This window comes from Phymastichus coffea, unplaced genomic scaffold, assembly GCF_024137745.1.
Source record: "Phymastichus coffea isolate CEN01 unplaced genomic scaffold, Cenicafe_Pcof_1.1 PCOF00055, whole genome shotgun sequence".
Classification (NCBI taxonomy): Eukaryota; Metazoa; Arthropoda; class Insecta; order Hymenoptera; family Eulophidae; genus Phymastichus; species Phymastichus coffea.
Genome location: NW_026706866.1, coordinates 164975 through 183666, shown reverse-complemented (window position 1 = coordinate 183666; position 18692 = coordinate 164975). Strand labels below are relative to the sequence as shown.

At 40.6% G+C, this 18692-nt stretch overlaps 1 protein-coding gene across 1 annotated transcript in view; it reads right to left on the bottom strand.

The window, feature by feature from the left end:
• Positions 1-18448, bottom strand: part of LOC131665998 (potassium voltage-gated channel protein Shaw-like) — a 33742-nt gene extending 15294 nt beyond the window's left edge. Inside the window, exons 1-3 of the mRNA XM_058938310.1 lie at positions 18057-18448; positions 5926-6342; positions 772-966 (exon numbers count right to left, since the gene is read on the bottom strand). Of these exons, the coding sequence (XP_058794293.1) occupies positions 772-966; positions 5926-6252 (522 nt within the window). The 5' untranslated portion in view covers positions 6253-6342; positions 18057-18448. The remainder of the gene's footprint in view (positions 1-771; positions 967-5925; positions 6343-18056) is intronic.
• Positions 18449-18692: the final 244 nt, after the last annotated feature.

Here is an 18692-nt window from a genome sequence, read left to right as displayed (position 1 = left end):
TTAGGAGTTAATTAGGGCGTATTGAGTGCGTGCTCTCGGCTGCATTCTGAGAGGAAGGTGTGATTTATAACACGTCACAGGAGAAAAGGAAAGCTGTTCGAAAGCTCTCCGGAGAGAACGGCGCTTTTAATATTCAAACTTTGCCAACTCTGCTCGCGAGATGCTTCGCTGCCCTGATCAAATACGCGAATGGACGCTTGTGACGCGTATCGCTGATTCATTATTCACTTTTCTATACGGCTATTTGAAAAATGTCTGGGATATGCAATATGTTTATGTACGAGCGAATGTCACAATATAATATAGTTGAGCGTTCCATGCAGAGCAACAAAATAATAATAGTAAGAGTAATGATGAAAGAAAGTTCGTCTTGTCTTCTATTCATAAAAATTAAATGGTTGTAAATGCACGTAACAACATAACAGGCTACTATATAGCATAATCGGCAGACTGAAAAGAAGTAATGGTAAAGCAGTGGAACGTATAGGAGCAACAGATAAGAATAGAATATACTGATACATAGATAGAACAAGATATATGTATAAAATGTACAATAACCTATATAGATTAGATTCGATATAAAAAGGTTGGCATAACTCTTTAAGATAAGATCTTTTACTTGATTGATCGAGAGCGAAAAAGGTTAATGTGGACAGCGTGGACCTTTATATCGCACGATAGATAGGCGCACACATCCGTACGACAGACTGACATGACTGACAAATACTGTTTTTTTTAAGGATGAGCTTGAAGAGCTTAAAGTTTACCGACCTTGGCAGCATTGGAGGAGTAGGGTTCATCGAAAAGGGACCACATTTTTGGTTTGAGCTTCTGCCACCAGTTGAGCTCGTTCTTGTAGTAGGCCTCCTCGAAGCCAAACTTGCGCGCAAGCTCCTCGTCGCTTGGCTTCTCCGTGTCGAGATCCAGCCTGTCTAGGACGGTCAGCGTCTCCTGCGTGTCTCGATGCTGTACAACGATAAATCGACGATAATAACAACTCCCACATCTATCCTTGTATGTACCCTTTCTTATTGTTTACATACACACACACGCGCGCGCGCACTCACGCACACAGACTCTCCTCTTTCTCTCTCGCGTGTAACGTGCTTCATGCTGTTTTTCCCTATTTCTTTTATCGCTCCACTTGGCGATGTAATCTTGGTCTCGCGCGGACGAATGAAAAACCAGCCAAGCACGCTTACGCGACCTACGTTTCTTTCTGCCAGATACTTTTATCGCACACTACTGCTATTAATTTTCTCTCTCTCTCTCTCTCTCTCTCTCTCTTTGCAATAATCGTTATTAATATCTTTTATTTTTTCCTTTTATATTAACATTCGTACGGCGCACGATGCCAAAACACATTTCAGCCAGTCATACATTAGTTTATGTTACTGTAGCTATTGTTGGTCAGTTCAATGCAATCTCCAAGTCCCCGTAACACACTGAAAGATGAAACTGAAAATTATGCAATTTTGAATTGAGCGGTTGTTGGAAGTTATTCGTGGCTGTAGCTGAGCGAATCGGTTCGGGACAATAGAGAGCAAGTTGCGTGAATATTATTCAACGGAAAGTGGAGAGCGTTATCGCGTACGATTGGGGCGCGAGGTCGTTTCATGTATGAATCTTGATGTTGCTTCTAATCGTAACATGAAAAAAGCAAAGTCGTGGTTGTCGAGAGCGGCGAATGTTAAAAAGTCAACGGGACAAGCACTCGCGTGTGCGTACGCCGCGCGATGTAGAATGTAGCTTGGTGCTTTTATTGAGCTGCCGCCTCTACAATGTTTGACCCTGTTAGGCGCGACACTGCCTTTGTGTGTGTGTGTGTCTCTCTCTTCTCCCTTGCGTTTGACGAAAGCCACGTTGTACTCCGTCGAGTCGCACGCCCGAGCCAATTTATATCGAAAACGATTTCTCATTGGTCGTGCGCGCTTGCCAAACGGTTCACCGCCGAAATAACGAGACTGAGCAGCCGCGTCACGTTGTACGTGCGTGATGAATTGCTCTGCTCTGCCTCGCGCAGCGCGTGTACCGAAAAGCATTAAAAAGTCTTGTTTTTTTTTTTGTTTTCGCTTTGACGCTATTGCAATTCGCGTTTCTCTCCGAGTTTACGCTTTTATTTTATCGAGTGAATTTGATTTATACGTCGATGTTAGTCAGATTTTTTCGTGGAGATTTGCCGAAAACGCGTTGCCACACGCCAGACGCTACAAAGGCAGCGAGATCGCGGCACAGCGTACTTTGAGAGTGAAAATACCCACGGCTTTACGCGCTGAAGGGAGGGTTAAAGCGCGCAAAAAGTAGAATAGATCCTCAGTGCACACACTGTCGCGCGCTTCGACAACGTACATCGCGATCGGTTGTATTTCTCTGGTTTCCTATCGAGCCGACCAGCGCGGAAGTAATCTTGATCTTTACAGCTGTTTGCCGTTTTTTTCTTTCATTTCTCGAATATTATTTCTCGGAGCGCGCACTAATCGAACTGAAAAAAATAACAACAACAAAGCTGGCACTATTAGGCATTTCTGTGTACGTGCGTGTAATCGAGTGGTTTTGAATTATAAAGCGGCAGAAAGTTCGCAGCAATCGCATCGAATTATATGTATGTGTAAAATTCCTATTGTTTTCTGGATGAAAGCAACGTGCATCTGGAATTCAATTATAGACAGACGGTCAATTGAATTATTACGATTGTGCTATAATTAATTTGATTTAATCCGCAGGGCATGTAGCGCCTGTAAGCGACGCAGCCAAGGCAGAAAATTAATCGAGAGACGGGGACAAATGAGTGATGTAGCGTGGAGCTGGAACGAGGGAGACCAGAGCCCGTGATATTAGTACAGAGAGAAAAGCCAGTGGCATTAAAGGAAAACACAGAGGTTGACTGCAAGCGGCAGCGGGGCTGCCGGCTCGCGTGGCGCTCGAGCGAGGCCTGATCTATTTTCTTTGTAGAGCGACTAATCGATAGCAGGGGGCTTTGTACGACACGGCGGCGCGGCGAGGCGCAGCTGGCCGAGCGTTGCAAGCTCAACGCCGACTGAAAGACCACCTGCCGGATTTGCCGCGCTCGCCGCTGGCGGCACTTCTTTCAGCGTCGCCGAGGCTTTTATCGAACGAGAAAATAAAGTCGATCGCCAGGCCGGAACAAGGTGAGAGGTAAAAAAAGAGCGGAGTTGCGGCTGCGCGCGGGAGGACTCGCCGGATTAAAGAGAACGAGTCTGACGCGACAGAGGAAACTCCGAAAGCTTGAAATGCAAATGAAGAGCGCGTCAAAGTGACCAAGTGACGTTGGTACCTTTTTTACTAAGAGCCATTTAGTCTCTAGTCTCGGGCACGTGTAATTCGATTGCCGGCGCGAGCCGATTAAGCTACGTAAAGAGAGACTTAATCGCTCAAACGAAGCACGTCAACAAGGCTGCAGCACTGCTAATAAAGTTTCTTCTTTCGGACGACGCCGACCACGAGAGTGTAGAAGCCCGCGATTGCACGCGACGACCACTCGCACTCCTTTTTTCCTTACTTCCCGCGTGAGCGGCCCCGTTCGTTCTTTCGTCTCTTTACGCCGAAGGGAAGAAATGACCGCAACACCGCAATCGCGCAATCGCTTTTTACGATTACGAGGCGACCCGCGTGGCTTTATTACATTTCATCGTGGGCATTATACCTTTTCTGACTTGGCGCGCGCTCTAATGCAAATCACATTTACATCGATACTTCGTTATCGTTGTTGCTTTACCCACCGAAGCTTTTTCCGCGCAACAAGTTTTCATTTTTTTCAAATTTCTATAAATGCACGACGCAAGCGGAGTTTTTTCCGCGCCGTTTTCATGCATAAATCAAAGCGCGATCTACGGGGGTCGCGTGTTGCAGATATACATCGCAGTGCGCGCCGACGATCGATTATTGCACGAATGTTAATCTTGATTCCACGATTATCTTACATTTTTACGATGAAATGCAATCTTGGTATTTTACTGCTGAAAAGAAAAGTCTGATTCATCGATAGAAAGAAAATGTAGCTTGCACCAAATGTCCGTAATATTTTACCAGATCGCGTTCGTCGTTCGATAAAAGTGACCTCATTTTATGTGGACATTATCCCAGCATACTGTGCCGATACTGCTCATTATTTATATGAAATACAGCATGCTCGCGTAATATTCTATGAAGCATGCAATCTTTTGATATAAAATTAATCATTAAACTTGCCTAAAATTACATGTTGTTAGCAGAAATTAAGGCATTATTAGAGGGTGGCTAAACTAAAATTCAGTGAAAATACTTGTAAGACGAGTGAACTTTTTCGATTTGGGTTGTAAGCTGCAAATCTACAGCGGGGTATAAGTTAGCTAGCGTGCCGAGTTGATAAATAGATCGCATATGCGAGCCGCTGGGTAAAAAGGCACGATCATCATCAATCACCGAGCGGCTTTCTCCAACGTGAAAATAAGGAGCGCTAGTATTTGCGAAATGCCGACGCAAAAATTGACTCTTGTGTATGCAGTGCGCTACACGTCCACGTGACGTCAGACCTAGTATTAGTAGGTATCGCATGCTAGTGGCGTAGGGGAATACACTCGAGAGGCAGCGAAGGCACGCTACATCCGGCTCACTCGCTATAGGTATATTACGCTAGACAGCTCGTACACGTCGGCCGTCCGGAAATTACGTTGAAGCTTTTGTTTGCGGCTATCGACACGCGGCGAAGCTCGAAAAAATACAAAACACGCGCGCGCGGGCGATCGCGCGAGAGTGCCACAGTTTGAAAAACCGGCACTCGCTTGAAACTCGGCGCACCGTGTCGGAGGATTATCATTGATTGATAATCGAGCAGCGACGGGGGCTTCATTCTGACGCGTTAGCCCAGCCCAGGTGTGCGCAGGCACGTAGTCACCGGCGCGAGCCTGGTTAGCGATGACTGCGCACTTTGCGGAATTTCAGCGCGGCGCTTATAATCCAGCCCCTGTACCGCGTTCCGTGTTGTTCCCGTTCGCCGCACTGATTTCTCTTTTTTTTTTCCTTTTTCTTTTTCGGTCGGCTGCCTCGAGCGACTCCCGAATTTTCGGCCTCTGTGGCTGTCGGGTTACGATCGGGTCGCAGCCATTTTTTCACGTCGCGCGGTATCGCTTTTTACTTTTATCTAACGGCCCGACGCTCCGTACGAGACAGCGGCTCGTTTATCGAATTTTCTCTTTTCCGAAGCGTCGGCGTCGCCGTCGTCTTCCTCGTCGCATCCCACGGCGTTGTCGTAAAATCCTTTCTGCCGCGCGCGCGCTTAGTTAGACAATGCACTTTTTTCCTTGCGGCTCGTCGGAGCTCGCTCGACGACACACGAGCATTTAATGACGCTTAAGCGAGCTTAAATTTGAAAGGCGCATAAGCGGTCGTAAAATTTAGCCGGATCACTTGGAAGACCGAGGCGTGACGGCGCGGAATGGCATTAGGACAATATTTAAGTTGCGAGATTGCGTAGAGCGCGCGGCCTCGCGGTGACGCGTTGATTATTGGCGAATCAATTTGTGGCCATTAGCTAATCCAATTATCGTGGCAGCGGGCGTTTTGTTTGAGCAAGATTTATTTATAGAGGCGAACCGAGTACGCAGGCGGTTGAGCGCGACGATATTGAATGAAGTGAAAAATCAATGAGTGTCGGATCGACATTGCACTCCTCGAGCTCATTATACGCCAAATAAAGAAGAGCAGTTGACGGCCAATCGCGGCTGGATTGTGTGAGTTTGCGTGTATGGGCTTGCGTTGATTATTCGTTGATTTAGAGGCGGCAATCTAAGAAGACCTGTCGTACTTGATTTGCTTAGGGCAGGAGATAAACCGGCTTTGTTTGTAAAGATAAGTCTGTCATATTTGTCTGGTCTGGAATCGAGTTTAGTTGGCAGCTAACAGCTAGGCGAGGTGGTGGTGGCAAACCTGAGTGTAAGTCATCCAACAGCACGGTTCCACCTGGTTGGAGTCGAGGCCCCAGAAGTCGAGCTCCTCCTCGAACAGCGGCCCGCACACGTCTGTCGGATAGTGCAGTTTGCCCGTGCGATAGTAGTTGAGTACCTGGGCGAAGACGCCGGGGTGCCGGTCGAAGAAGTACTCGTTGAGGATGGGATCGTAGTTGGCAAGTGCTTCGGTTAGCCTTGACAACCTCGTCGCTGGGATCTTCTTCAGGGTCGCCTTGTACGTCTCGTGCCTTATGCCGCCGACGTTCAGTACCACGCGGTTCTCCGCGTCCATGTTTATCAAATTCATTTTTCAAGCCTGCTGCTACTCGTCGCACTGCTACCGTTCGCCAGTACAACACTCTCGGCTGCATGAATTTACCAAATCCCTCGCCCTTGCCTGCAACACGAGACAACCAAATTATTCATCGATGCGTTTTTTCGAATCCTATATCTCTTCTTCCTGCCTTTTTAAACGAACGTTCTTTAGTGAAGGCTTCGGGCGAACGTATTACGTTTTCCTTTTTGCATCTCAAACTCTGCGCGTACATTCTTTGTCATTTTTTTCCATATTTTTAACGCATGCACATACGATTTTCATTGAAAGATTTGTGCGAAAACTAAAAATTGTCAGCCGAAACCCAACTCAAATTTAAGTAAAGTATGCAATGCGCATGAAATAGAAAAAATAGTGAAAAATCACTTGCTTTTCTCAAATCCCATGGTTTTTTCAGTTTGACATCAACTAGTAAAAAATCATCTAGTAAAAAATTCGTAGTAACTTTCGTACGGCTTTTTCTACAGAAAGAAAGTAGCTCACTTATAAAACGCTTATTGTACTGAGAAGACGCATAGTACATTTGTCGTTAAAAATCGCTAAAACAGATGTACAGGCTTGCAATTAAAGGCAAATAAATAGTAACTTTCGTTTAATGGAGCGCATAGTCAAATGGAGCACCCAAAATCCTTCCTCTGAAAACGTGTACGACAGATTAATTGAAAATTTTGCCAGAAATCCACTTGAAGAAAATCTCATTGAAATTCAGTCTTTACGTCGGCGTCCGCAAATTGAAAATTCATTAACGTCGTTCATATCGCTTTTCAATTTTTCCTTTCCTAGTTGACGCACCCCCTGTGTCCGACCTAACTTTATTAACCGAGTTTTTGCGACAAAATCTTGCAGGTCAAAAGAAAAACAGTTTCAATTGGTATTTTAATAAAGCAGTCTTTGGCCACCCGCGGGAGAGGCGCATTCTTTCTTGTTATAATGATAACTTATAATGAAGATTCCGACAAACAGTCCCGTCTCCTCTTTTTATTTGGACGTGCGCGCGAGTCGTTTAGGATTTAATTAAGAATGAAATTTCAAACTAGACAGGAAGAATTCGCGCTGCGGCGGCCGTTCGAGGAAGTTCTAGCTGCAGATTTACGTCAGAAGTAACGCAGCGCGTTAATGAAATTAGTTTGAAAATTTATCACAATAATTAATGCTATCAACGGTTAAGTACTGTTTATCATCACTATTAAATCATTGGAATGTTTATGTGATTGTTTTGAAAACGATGTTTAGCACGACCTATTATGATTTAAGCAATTATGAAAACACAACTGAATTGAATAAGCCGTTATCGTTTGCACGACTTAGAGAAATACTTTGATCGTTTATTAATAAATAAGTATTATCGAATGATAAAAATTCAACCGAAAGAAATAAAAAAGTTATCAAAATATTAAAATACAAAAAATCAAAATATAAAAAATGCTTTTAGCCAAATATGGACGAGCTTTCACTGATATCTCATGATAAATATTGAAGGCTCGGCTTTGTTCACGGATGGGTTGGGTTAGTCAAGTCTACAGATCGTATCCTGGAAGTCGTCTTGGCACTCGTACAACGCTTCTTATCGTGCAGTAAAATGCAGAGAAAGTCACTATTTTTATTCGGCATTGTGGACACATTTTTTCCGGCTTTATTGCCTATCTGATCATAGCATACGGTCCCACATGATTTTCACTCGAACATACAGTAAGCTTGAAATTTTCCGTATGCATTGCGTACCACGAGAAAAATGAAAAATTCGATTAGATCTCGCAAAATGAACTCATTCGAAAATGTATGAAATTGATGTGGGTTACTTGGCACAGGCCACAAAGCATCAATGTTTTTTTCCAGTTAGTTTCATTAAACAAAGTCAACGCATCTCTATATTGTATATGATGTACGCTTTATTATAGGAATGTAAGTTTAATAGACAGTTACGAATACCGTGAAATTTTTTGGAATCGAAAAGATAGATCGCGTAGCCAATATCATGCGCTTGAAATGCAATATGAAAAGGCGATTTCCGGACGCTTGTACAATAATTGTATTGACCAAGTCACAGGGAAACGAGAGTGACTGCCTTAATTTGTATTCGTTCGGGGGGAAATCTGATTCAGCAAGACAATACAATGCGCTCACGTACGTACCGAGAATACGTGCCCAAATGCAGATGTATATCTATGTCAATGAAGTGAAGGTGATTGCGGCGAGCGCGGGATGGAAATAGATAGGACGCGGGTAAAAGTAATTTGTGTTAAAAAGAGAGTTATAAACGAGAATTGCGCGTGCGATCGATTTTATATTTACTCCTTGGCACTTATACCGCGACGGCAAATTCAGCTTACTTTTTCACCTCCCAATCTCTTGTCTACTCATCGCCAACGTTTCCAAATTTACATATACTTTATTTCCAAGGGCCGACACCCGATCCTCGAATTGATATTCGGCAAGGGGAGGAGCGGTGCATCCCAACGGATAAGCCGGAATATATGTGGATCATTTGAAACTCGGTCGCTCGCCTGGCGTTTGGCTTTTACTCATCTATCTCGGTTAATGTCCAAAGGAAAAAGGTAGACACGTCCAGATTTTCGGCATTACAGAGCGTAAGGATCGCGAACATCGGCGAACACTCGTGGGCAAGTTGGCGACCCGTGCATTATCGCGAACAGCGCTCTGAGACAGGAGCCGATAAGCGGTCTCAGGACGTGCTGCGCGGGTCGCCCAAATGCACATGCAGCAGCGTGGGAAAGAGAGCGACGACTGCTGCAAAGTCTCGGCGTTGGCGGTGGTTTGGCTGGCTGACGTGGAGGAAGATCGATTGCAGCCTCGACGGCTCTCGCTCCTACCTACATGTGCATCTACGTCTGCCTGTGTACGTGGCTGTATATAGATGCTGTGTTCGCGCGACCCTAATAATCATCCTCCAGCAGTGTTTCGAGGAGAGAAAGGGGAGCGGAATAAAGGACGGCCCAGCTCTGAAAAGGGAGCTTTTGGTCATATCTTGCAATAATAGCGGCGAGCTGAAAAAAAGGAACAGGCAGGAGCATCTTAGCGCTGATTTTTTTCGCAGTGTCTGAAGGTAGCGTCGACGCCGCGTACTTTTCATATCGCAGAGTAGAATTTGCATTGAGGCGTCGCCGATATTCTCTCCCGCCGCGACACGGCTCGACACAATGCCTCATTGTCGCGCCTCGCTGCTACTTTTGCTCTCGCCGCTCTCTTTTGCCGCCGCCATGCGGCTTTTCCAAGATGCTCTTTGTTATGTCGCGGCTCTCTCGACTTTCTCCTGGAATTCTCGCCACGTGTCAGTCCCCTTATGCGCTACCTTCGTGTTTATCATGGAAACGCGCAAGAACAAGCATCGAGAGAGTCCACCGAAGGAAGAAAGCTTTCGAAAGCTCGGCTTATCCGATGGCGGCGATCGCAATAACTCATGTATATTTATTACGTGGGGATTTTAGAGTGGAGTCTCGGTGTGTGGCGATCTCTTCGCTTGATTCCGGGGGCATCTTGCCGAGGGCGATAAAATCGAAGGGGCGTAAAAGGACGCGAAGCGAGGTCGTCGCCGTCTCGAGCGAGCCAAGGGATGGCCGGGCAAAGGTGAGGGACTCGTGGGAGACGCGGACAAGAAGTCGCCGGCTGTCGGCCGAAAGAGGGATGGCGTGACACTGCCGCACGCGGCAACGCAACATGAATAATTAAAGCGCAATAATATTTTGCATGCCTCGCGCATTTGCACGCGTACGCGCGCGCCGAGTCGCTACCTACTTGAGCAGCGCACAGAGGCGAGAGCCAAGGAAGGGTAGGTTCGCTCGCGGACATTGGTAGGTACATTACGCACTGCTCGCAGGGACTAGCTGCCATTTCACTCTGAAAATTGCTCCCGGCTTATCTCTTTTTCCCCGATACTCCCGCGTCCGCGGCGTCGATCGACCCGCTCAAGTGCGTACCGCGTCCGATTAGCGGCGCTCGGAAAGATGCGTGGCCGTGCTTTGCGCACTGTCGCCTCCCCATCCTCGCTGAATTATTGTCTATTTGCCTGCCTCTGCGCTGGCTGCCAAGAAACCAAGATTCATGCGGTCGGTAAAACTTACTAATCTGTTACAATTAGGAGATGCGACCCGTATCACCGCAAATTCGGCGTGTAGAGCACTCCTTAAGTACTAACAGCTCGTTCCTGTGGTTCCGATTGAAATTAGATGAGCGCCTCGCCGTTACACTGCCTGTTTAGTATTCTATGGGCAAACTTGCATTATATATACACAAGCTACTAGTATAGCCGGCAATAGACAAACAGCTCATTCTACTCCTCTACTGTGTATTATTGCAGTTTCAAAGCATTTAAATTCTAAAATTGTAGATTCTGCACCTAAACGTCATTTAATGCGGATTTCATGAACAATAATAAATCGTAGAAATAATTAAAATTGGCTTAGAACTGAAATAGGTAGTAAAACCGATCATCCTAGTCGAAGAAGTACTGGTCTTGAAACGCAATTTTAGACCTAATTACGCGGTAATGGTACTTGTAAAATGTCAGGCTATAGTTTTTCCAGTTTCGAACCGATTAACAATTTATTTTTGATTTGTGATAATTAAATTTCCTGTAATAACGTAGGTGAATTTTTGAAAATTTATTATAATGTTAGCTGTCAACTTTAATGAATTTTAGAATCGATCCGTTGAATGATTAAAGTTAAAATAATTCAGAATTGAATTTCACTCACTATTCAGAGGTAAAATAGATATTCTGTTGTGTAAAAATTAACTTTGGCACATTTTTGCGAAAAAATTTTTCGATACTGAAAGAAAAATTGATTCTGCAACATGCATTCGATATTGATAAAAAAATTTTATTAAAAAATCTTCAGCACGAAAGCTTATTCGTATCGCAGAACTGGTATATATAATACAGTGTACGCGAATAAACCAAGATCAAAATAGAGTAAAAATACATAGGCTTCACTAAAAATAAGCTTATCATTAACTCGAAGTGGACGCTAAAACATTTTTTTAAGTGAATTCAAAAGTTGATCTTGGCCAATTTTCACATTTTACAACTACACTATTCTTACCATTGTATTATTACGATTCGGTATCAAATATTGATTTAGTTGTATCATACTGACTTTATTCTTTAGATACTACAATGACAATTTTATGTATCATACTTGCAGATTTCTATTCATTTGTAATAGTAGTTGAGTCAAGAACATACTGCCATGAATACTTAGATCACGATGTTTATTTTACATGTTACTAAAATTGTATCATTTATTATTCCGAATAAATAAACACAGGATTGAAATACATACAAGAAAGTATGTTTTAAAAATATAGAAAATAAGAAGGCATGCAGAGCTATATTACTATTTTCAACAATATTGGTCAAGAATAACGCTAAAAAGTATAGCAGACGCTATCTGGTCACAGTACAATAAAACAAGATTAATTAAAACCAAGCAGACTGCACATTTTTTGCAATTATTCGCAAAGTTATACTACAATCAAGTTGCTAATGAATTGGGACTATTGCGGTTCAATATACTTTCAGATAAGCTCACTCTTATTAAAAACATGAACAGTTCCAAAAAATACGTGAAAAAATTCAAATAAAATACCTCCTTTTTTCGAAGTCGTCGAAAAAGATTTCGGCATGTCAGAAAATATTGTCGGAATAAAGGAACAGAGTTGGGTTATAAATTTAATACTACATCCAAACGAACCCTACAAAGCATAAACTGAATTTTTTAGTAAGCTTGTTTATTATATTGTTAATTATATTTACTTGTTATTAGCTTGTTTAACAATCTGTAATTAAACGTGACTTAATTTTTTTATATATAGATTTTGATGCATGTCTAACGGGCATACTAGACTTAAATGAAAAAAAAACGGTTCGCTTACTTGTGAAGATTTGTTTTAAAAAACTATGTAATCGTTCTTGATCATCGAATTAATATTGTATAATTTTTTTCTATTCTGCGCTATAATACGTACCAGCTGTGATTATTCTTTACATGATTTCCGTTTTATAAATAGCCTGCTAAAAACATTAAAACTACTGCCAAAACGTCAATTTATTCAAACATACGATTTTATTTTTGAAATACTCCTTATCTCTCAGCGAATTGCTTATTCTCAATGTCATTTCCAATAACATTTACAATCTAAGTTTTATAGGTAACAAAGGTACATGGCATAAATGCTTACAACAAAAACTTAAAATGAATGTTGTTTTAATAGAACAAAACATTATTATAAAAATCACGACAGTTTACTTTTATGATGTTAAGAAGATCCATTGAATACAACGAAAGTTATATATATGGAATTCAATTAAACATGAATGATTTTGGACTGTCTTCGTATGTTAAATTATACCAAAGTATACGTTTGAAAAATACTTAAATTATTTCTTATCTACATCATTATTAAGCAGCATATTGGAATTTCACTTAATAATTTCGAAGTAAATGGTTTAACATACTGATAATGCTCTCATTTACGACTTGCTAAAAATATTCCGGTTACTGTTTTTTAACAAAACTAACAAATGATTCAATTCAATCATTAAAAAAAAGTATATAGTCGATGAAACAATTAATTTCGTATCAAAATAACAAACCATTGCTTTTACTCCATTTAAGGTTATTTCTTTTTTTTTTATCGTATCATAAATGTAAAATAATTAAAAGGTTAAACGGGTAAGTAAGGAATTAGTCCATTTAATTAGTCATGCAAGTGAAATTACGAGCATTTCGTTTGTAAAAACTTTCGAAATTTAGTCATTTGATATAATGATTAAGCATTTAGCAAACAAGTTGTTCGTATCAGTGCAGACTGTAAGTTAGTTTGAAAAGAAGCTATTCAAACGCAACACGAAAGTGATCATTAGAAGGCAAAGAGTTTCAACACTGCTACGTGATCTGATGCACAAGTAGGAGATGACGCCTGCACGCTGCCAATTCCACGCCAAATCACGTCAAATAAGCGGATCTTGTTACGTTTGAGGTGTCGCCGAGTTAAATTACATATCACACTTGAGTTCGGCGTCTGGTAACTAATATGGTAATTTAATTTAATTTTAGCAAATTTATCTATCAACTAACTATTTTACATAATTTATCAAAGTCTATGAATCATGTATATGTATCTGAAAATGTATTCAAAAAATTTATAGAATCAGTTATCGTGAACATATAAAATATAAAATCTCGTTTCAGTAATTTGCGTTATTCGTGTTGAAGGACTGATGGTGAATACAACATGACTGTTTATGTTATAATTGATTATGTAAGTATCGTGCTACTTAATTTACTTGTTGTGGATGTTTTATAAGAAATATGAAGAAAATAACGTAATTTTTCAGACTAAAGTAAGTTAATTATACGTTATGCTTGGAATGATATTTTATCCATAATATAATATTTGAAAATTGTTCACCTTTCGTTACAAAAAAAAATGATTTTGAGATTAAATAGATTTGTATTAAATTTAAATAGGTTGTCTTTTGAAGTTACTATCATTATTGATAAAAAGTCAATGCTCGGCAAAACTTGAATTTCCTTTTTAAAATTTTAAAAGGAATAACTGAAATCATAAGTTCTTCTATAAAAGTATATCAACAGTTCATATTATTCATTCGGTACAACCGACAGTTCATTTCCCGCTTTTATCTTATTTCCTTGAATTTTGGCGTTGTTAAATATCAATATGGATAAAGATTAACTCAATAATAGGTATTATTGTATATTAATGAGTCAATATTACTTTATATTTGTAAACTTATAATGAGATAAATGATATGCATAATAAGTGGAATGAAATATTCTGACAATTTGGTCAACCAACAAATTATCACAATAATTTACACATAAGAATATTTGAAAAAATTTATAATATTACAATGATAGTATATACCTATATGGAAAACAAAAGAATATAAAACTTTATCTAATTTACTGTTAGTATGCAAAAGTACAACAAGGAGGCTACCAAAGCTGGTAGTAATGAGTTTTAGTAGCTTCAGGAGCGATGAGGTACAGTGTTACTTATTAGTAAACTGCTAGTAAGCATTAATAAATTAATATACATTTTATTCCCTAACAAACATATGGTAAAATTGATAACTGGTAATATTTTACTAATATCATTTATTTGAATAGTTAGTATAACGTAAGCCACGGAAATATTTATTCCTGTTGACTATTTCTGCCTCGCCATTTTTATGAATATTTCTCATCATTCATTAATCTGTTCTTCTACAGTAAGTGTATTTTTCATTTTCTATATTTTTTATTCTTTATTTTAGCACTCATTAGTCAACACGTATTGAGTGTTTTGGTAGTAATTATGTAATTTTGATCTATTGGACGACGCAATTCAATAGTGTCAAGTAAATTGTAGCTCATTCGGCTTATTAATTAGAAAATAAACCATTATAACATTTATTTTATATGAATATTTGAAATAATTTGATTATTCGATCATTTTACTTCTACGAAATTGAAATTATTATCATTTAAACTTTTTTTACGGAAAAAACGAAGTAAACAATTGCAATCTTTCATAGGCATTCAGGATTACGATACATTTGAAAAATTTTGTCGTTATTTGCCTTTAAAGGCCAAGCTAGGTATTACCCACCTTCCTCTTTATCCCTTTTCTTTATCCCTACATTATACGTTTTTTAATAAATGGTTTATTAACTTAAAACAAAGTCATTTAGCTACAGAAAAGATAGTTTTCGTGTGAAAACTATCATATTTTATTATGTTGTGACTTATATGCTATTCTCAATGTTAAATACTGTTATATTAACTAAATATCAGATAAGACTAAATAATATTTAATATCAAATGGAGAGTACCGTTTTTTTCGCAAATACTTTTAACAATGCAGTTCTTTGAAAATTAAATTGCGGGCATTACCGTATAACATGGTTCAGATCTTGTGATTCAGTACCGCAGTTGGAATCAGCCTCCTGTACAACTTTAATCTTTATTAGTGATTGGTTCAGGCTAAGATGCCCGCTAGAACACCTACATAGTGTGACTCTCAGTGTTCTGCTAAGTTTCAGACCTTTAAACCATGGCTTAGTATTTGGTTCATAGTATAAGGAAAAATACATATATCCCGTTTGGGATTCTTTATTTGTAATTCACTTCTGTATTTTAAAATTGTTATTTTACTAAAAATTGGACTTAAAATTAGTGTATCGCAATTGCTAAAGTGATGACTGTCCCTCCGTTTAGTTTATTGATCAGTAATTTCGTCATCCCGTATAGCATGAGCTAGTATCCATACTTTGTAAATTTCTTTTACCATTGTTTATTTTATTATAAATTTTATCTACTTTTCCTATTAATAAAGATAATAAATTAACGTATTTTATATAGACCAAATTTTTAACGTTATTGGACATCATACCAGTTTTCACAGTTGATAGGTTATGCATTAATTGATAATTTTTATGATAACACGTCATCAAATGTTTCATGAGGATACGTATTTTGATTGCATTTGATAGATTTCACTGATATATTTTTATCAAAATATTAGAAAATGTGTCGAAATCAAAATTTGAAATCCTAATTTAATTCATTGTTAAAATGTAATAGTCTTATTTTAGTTTATTTTCACAAACTCATGCATTTCTTCGATTTATCTAACATTACCGTGACGTTATCTTCAACGTTAAATAATGTCATGTAAATTGATTTCAAGACTAATACTTGTTTTGGTTAAACTTATATTACACTAATGTTTCATCAGTATGATTACTCTTTATCATATATTTTAATATAATCAATTTAACAACAGTTGAACAGCAAGTGTTTATCGATATTAATATTATGTTACGTCAGAAGATACATTCAATCAGTGAACCGAATAAAAAACAAACGTTTAATTAGTCATTTATCTAAAATTGTGGCTATTTATATAAATAATTATGCAAAATAGGATAATATTTTTTCTTTGTATGATACCTACTCGAGCGGGTGTGAATTAAAAAAATATAATTTGTAATTTTTGACGTTAATTTCAAGTTTAGTATACTCTTGTTTATTATATGTTAATAAAATTTACCTATACATAAAAATGAATGGATCAAGATATAATTATATGTTATTTAATAAATATAATATAACAAAAAATATATATTCGGGTTAAATTTTCATAAATTAAAAATTTAATTAATTAATAGTATATTTTACGATGTACGATACATGTAATATTCAGTGTTATTTTTGCAATATTTTGTTATTAGTTTTGTATTTCATAAAGTTTAATTATCTCGTAAAAATACTATTTAATAATTACTTTCTTTATTACTTCTACATAATTATTTACCCAAACCCAGCGAATTTGGGGGAAAATAGATTGTTTTAAATAATAGCTTGGATGTATAATTAGTAAGAAAATTATATGTTGGTAGGTAACTCATGAGAATTGAGTTGCTGTCGGAATTAATTCAGTTCATTAGAACAAGACACGGATATGTCATACAATTGTTACATTTTGAATGGAAATCCATTGCGCTTGCGTTTAATAAGAACGATGGGAATAACAAAATAGTAAATGTAATAGCGAGTATTGATCCGATCACGTAGGCTACTGATTCGATTTGTTTGTTCGAAGTAATCGCCGAAAATGCGTTTTACTTTCGAAAACTGTTTGAGAACGCCGGAATAGCGTAGTAGAAGGACAAAGTACGAGGCTAAGCGATAGTGACTGCGAGGAAGCTTTTAGCGATAACAAAAGAAACATATGAAAAATAAGTCCCGCACATATTTGTTATTACTCACGTGTAAGCCCATAAGGCGACGGAACATGAGCGAATGAAAATAAGCCGCTGTCGCAGAGAAAAAAGCTCGTATAGTGACGAAACCGAGGTAAAATATGCTTGGCAGCTTCACACAGTAGACGCTGCAATCTGCTGCTGCGCTGGCCGTGCTGCGCTACTATCCGGCCTCTCTCTCTCTCTCTCTCTCTCCGCTCGCGTTATTGTGAAATATTTTAAACGTGATCAATACCGACACGTTGTTTTCAGAGTTGAAAAACCTTTGCCTAGAAGCGAATAGATACGATACGTTGCTGGTCGTTTTGTGTATGCATCTTTAGTTATTCTTTTTTTTTTATAAAGTAGAGTAGGACAAAGCGCGACCACTTAGGGGGCAATTGTTTTCTTTCTGGTTTCTCTCCTCCTTTCCCTTTCGACCGAGACACAAAAGTGGACGAGAGTGTGTGTGAGAGAGAGAGAGAGAGAGAGAGAGAGCCGAGGCTGTCCGAGACGAGAAAGTGATGCATACATAAAAGTGGTCCTCTTAATCGGCAGTGTGGCCCGAGGACAGAGCGAGACGACATATTGCGAGGGCGACTTGCTGCTTAAAAGCGCGTGGCGAGTGCAAGTGGTGCAGGCCGTTATTTAAAATGGTCGTCGCACCGAGGCGAGCAGGACACTAGCGATCTGTAAGCGCACCGCATCGAGGCAGCTGCGATGCACCTAGCGTACGCAACAAAGAGCGCGAGCCGGCGCTGTTGTCTCGGCAACGCTGCATCAGCGGTAGCTGGCAAGGACCAATGTGTGAAATAATTGGCAGCGACGCCTGCACCCGTGGACGGGCGGAGAGGCTGGCCGTGTGTCGGTAACGAGAGCGCGAGTGCGGGAATCGATAAATTGCGTGCACGCAGGTAGACGAGTCAGCGGTGCGAGCAGCAGGGCGGCCTACTCCCGGTGCCGGCTGAGCGTACGCGGACCTGTACTACTCGAGCGGGCGGCAACCCACCGTCGTGCTCCTCGTGCTTCTTCTTCTTCTGCTGCTGCTGCTGCTGCTGCTGCTGCTGCCGCTGCTGCTGGCGGTTCTCCTCTCCAGGCTCATGTTGTCGGGATCGGCGAGACCGGCATGCTCGTCCCCACTTGTCCTCGGCGGCGGCGCTCTACTGCTGCCTGCTGCACTGCATCGCCGCTGCACAGATTCGCACACTCTTTCCTCTGATTCGCGAGCTTTCAAGCACGGAGCTCGCAGCGACGACGCCGACTGCTAATAACGAGCCCCGCTCATGCCTCCCGTCGCGCCCTTCTCGCACTTTCAATATCGGCTGCAAATGACGTGGGAGCAATAACACACGCGCGGCAGCGCGCACTGAACGCGCCAACGGCTGCGGCTTAGGCTGACCCGGTGGCGCTCGAGCACTGACTGAAAGCATAGAAAGAGGGACGAACAGAGGGAGAGAGAGAGAGAGATAGAGAGAGAGAGAGCGAGAGAGAGCGAGGCTGCCGACGACGTTCACGCGCGCGCACGCGAGTTCCACTGCCTCAAGAGGGAAAGAGGGTAAAGAGGGTGCGCATGCGCCGAGCGGAGTCTTCGCTCGACGACTAGAGTGAGGCTCCATGGTCCCCTCGCAGCGGCGCGCAGCCGAAC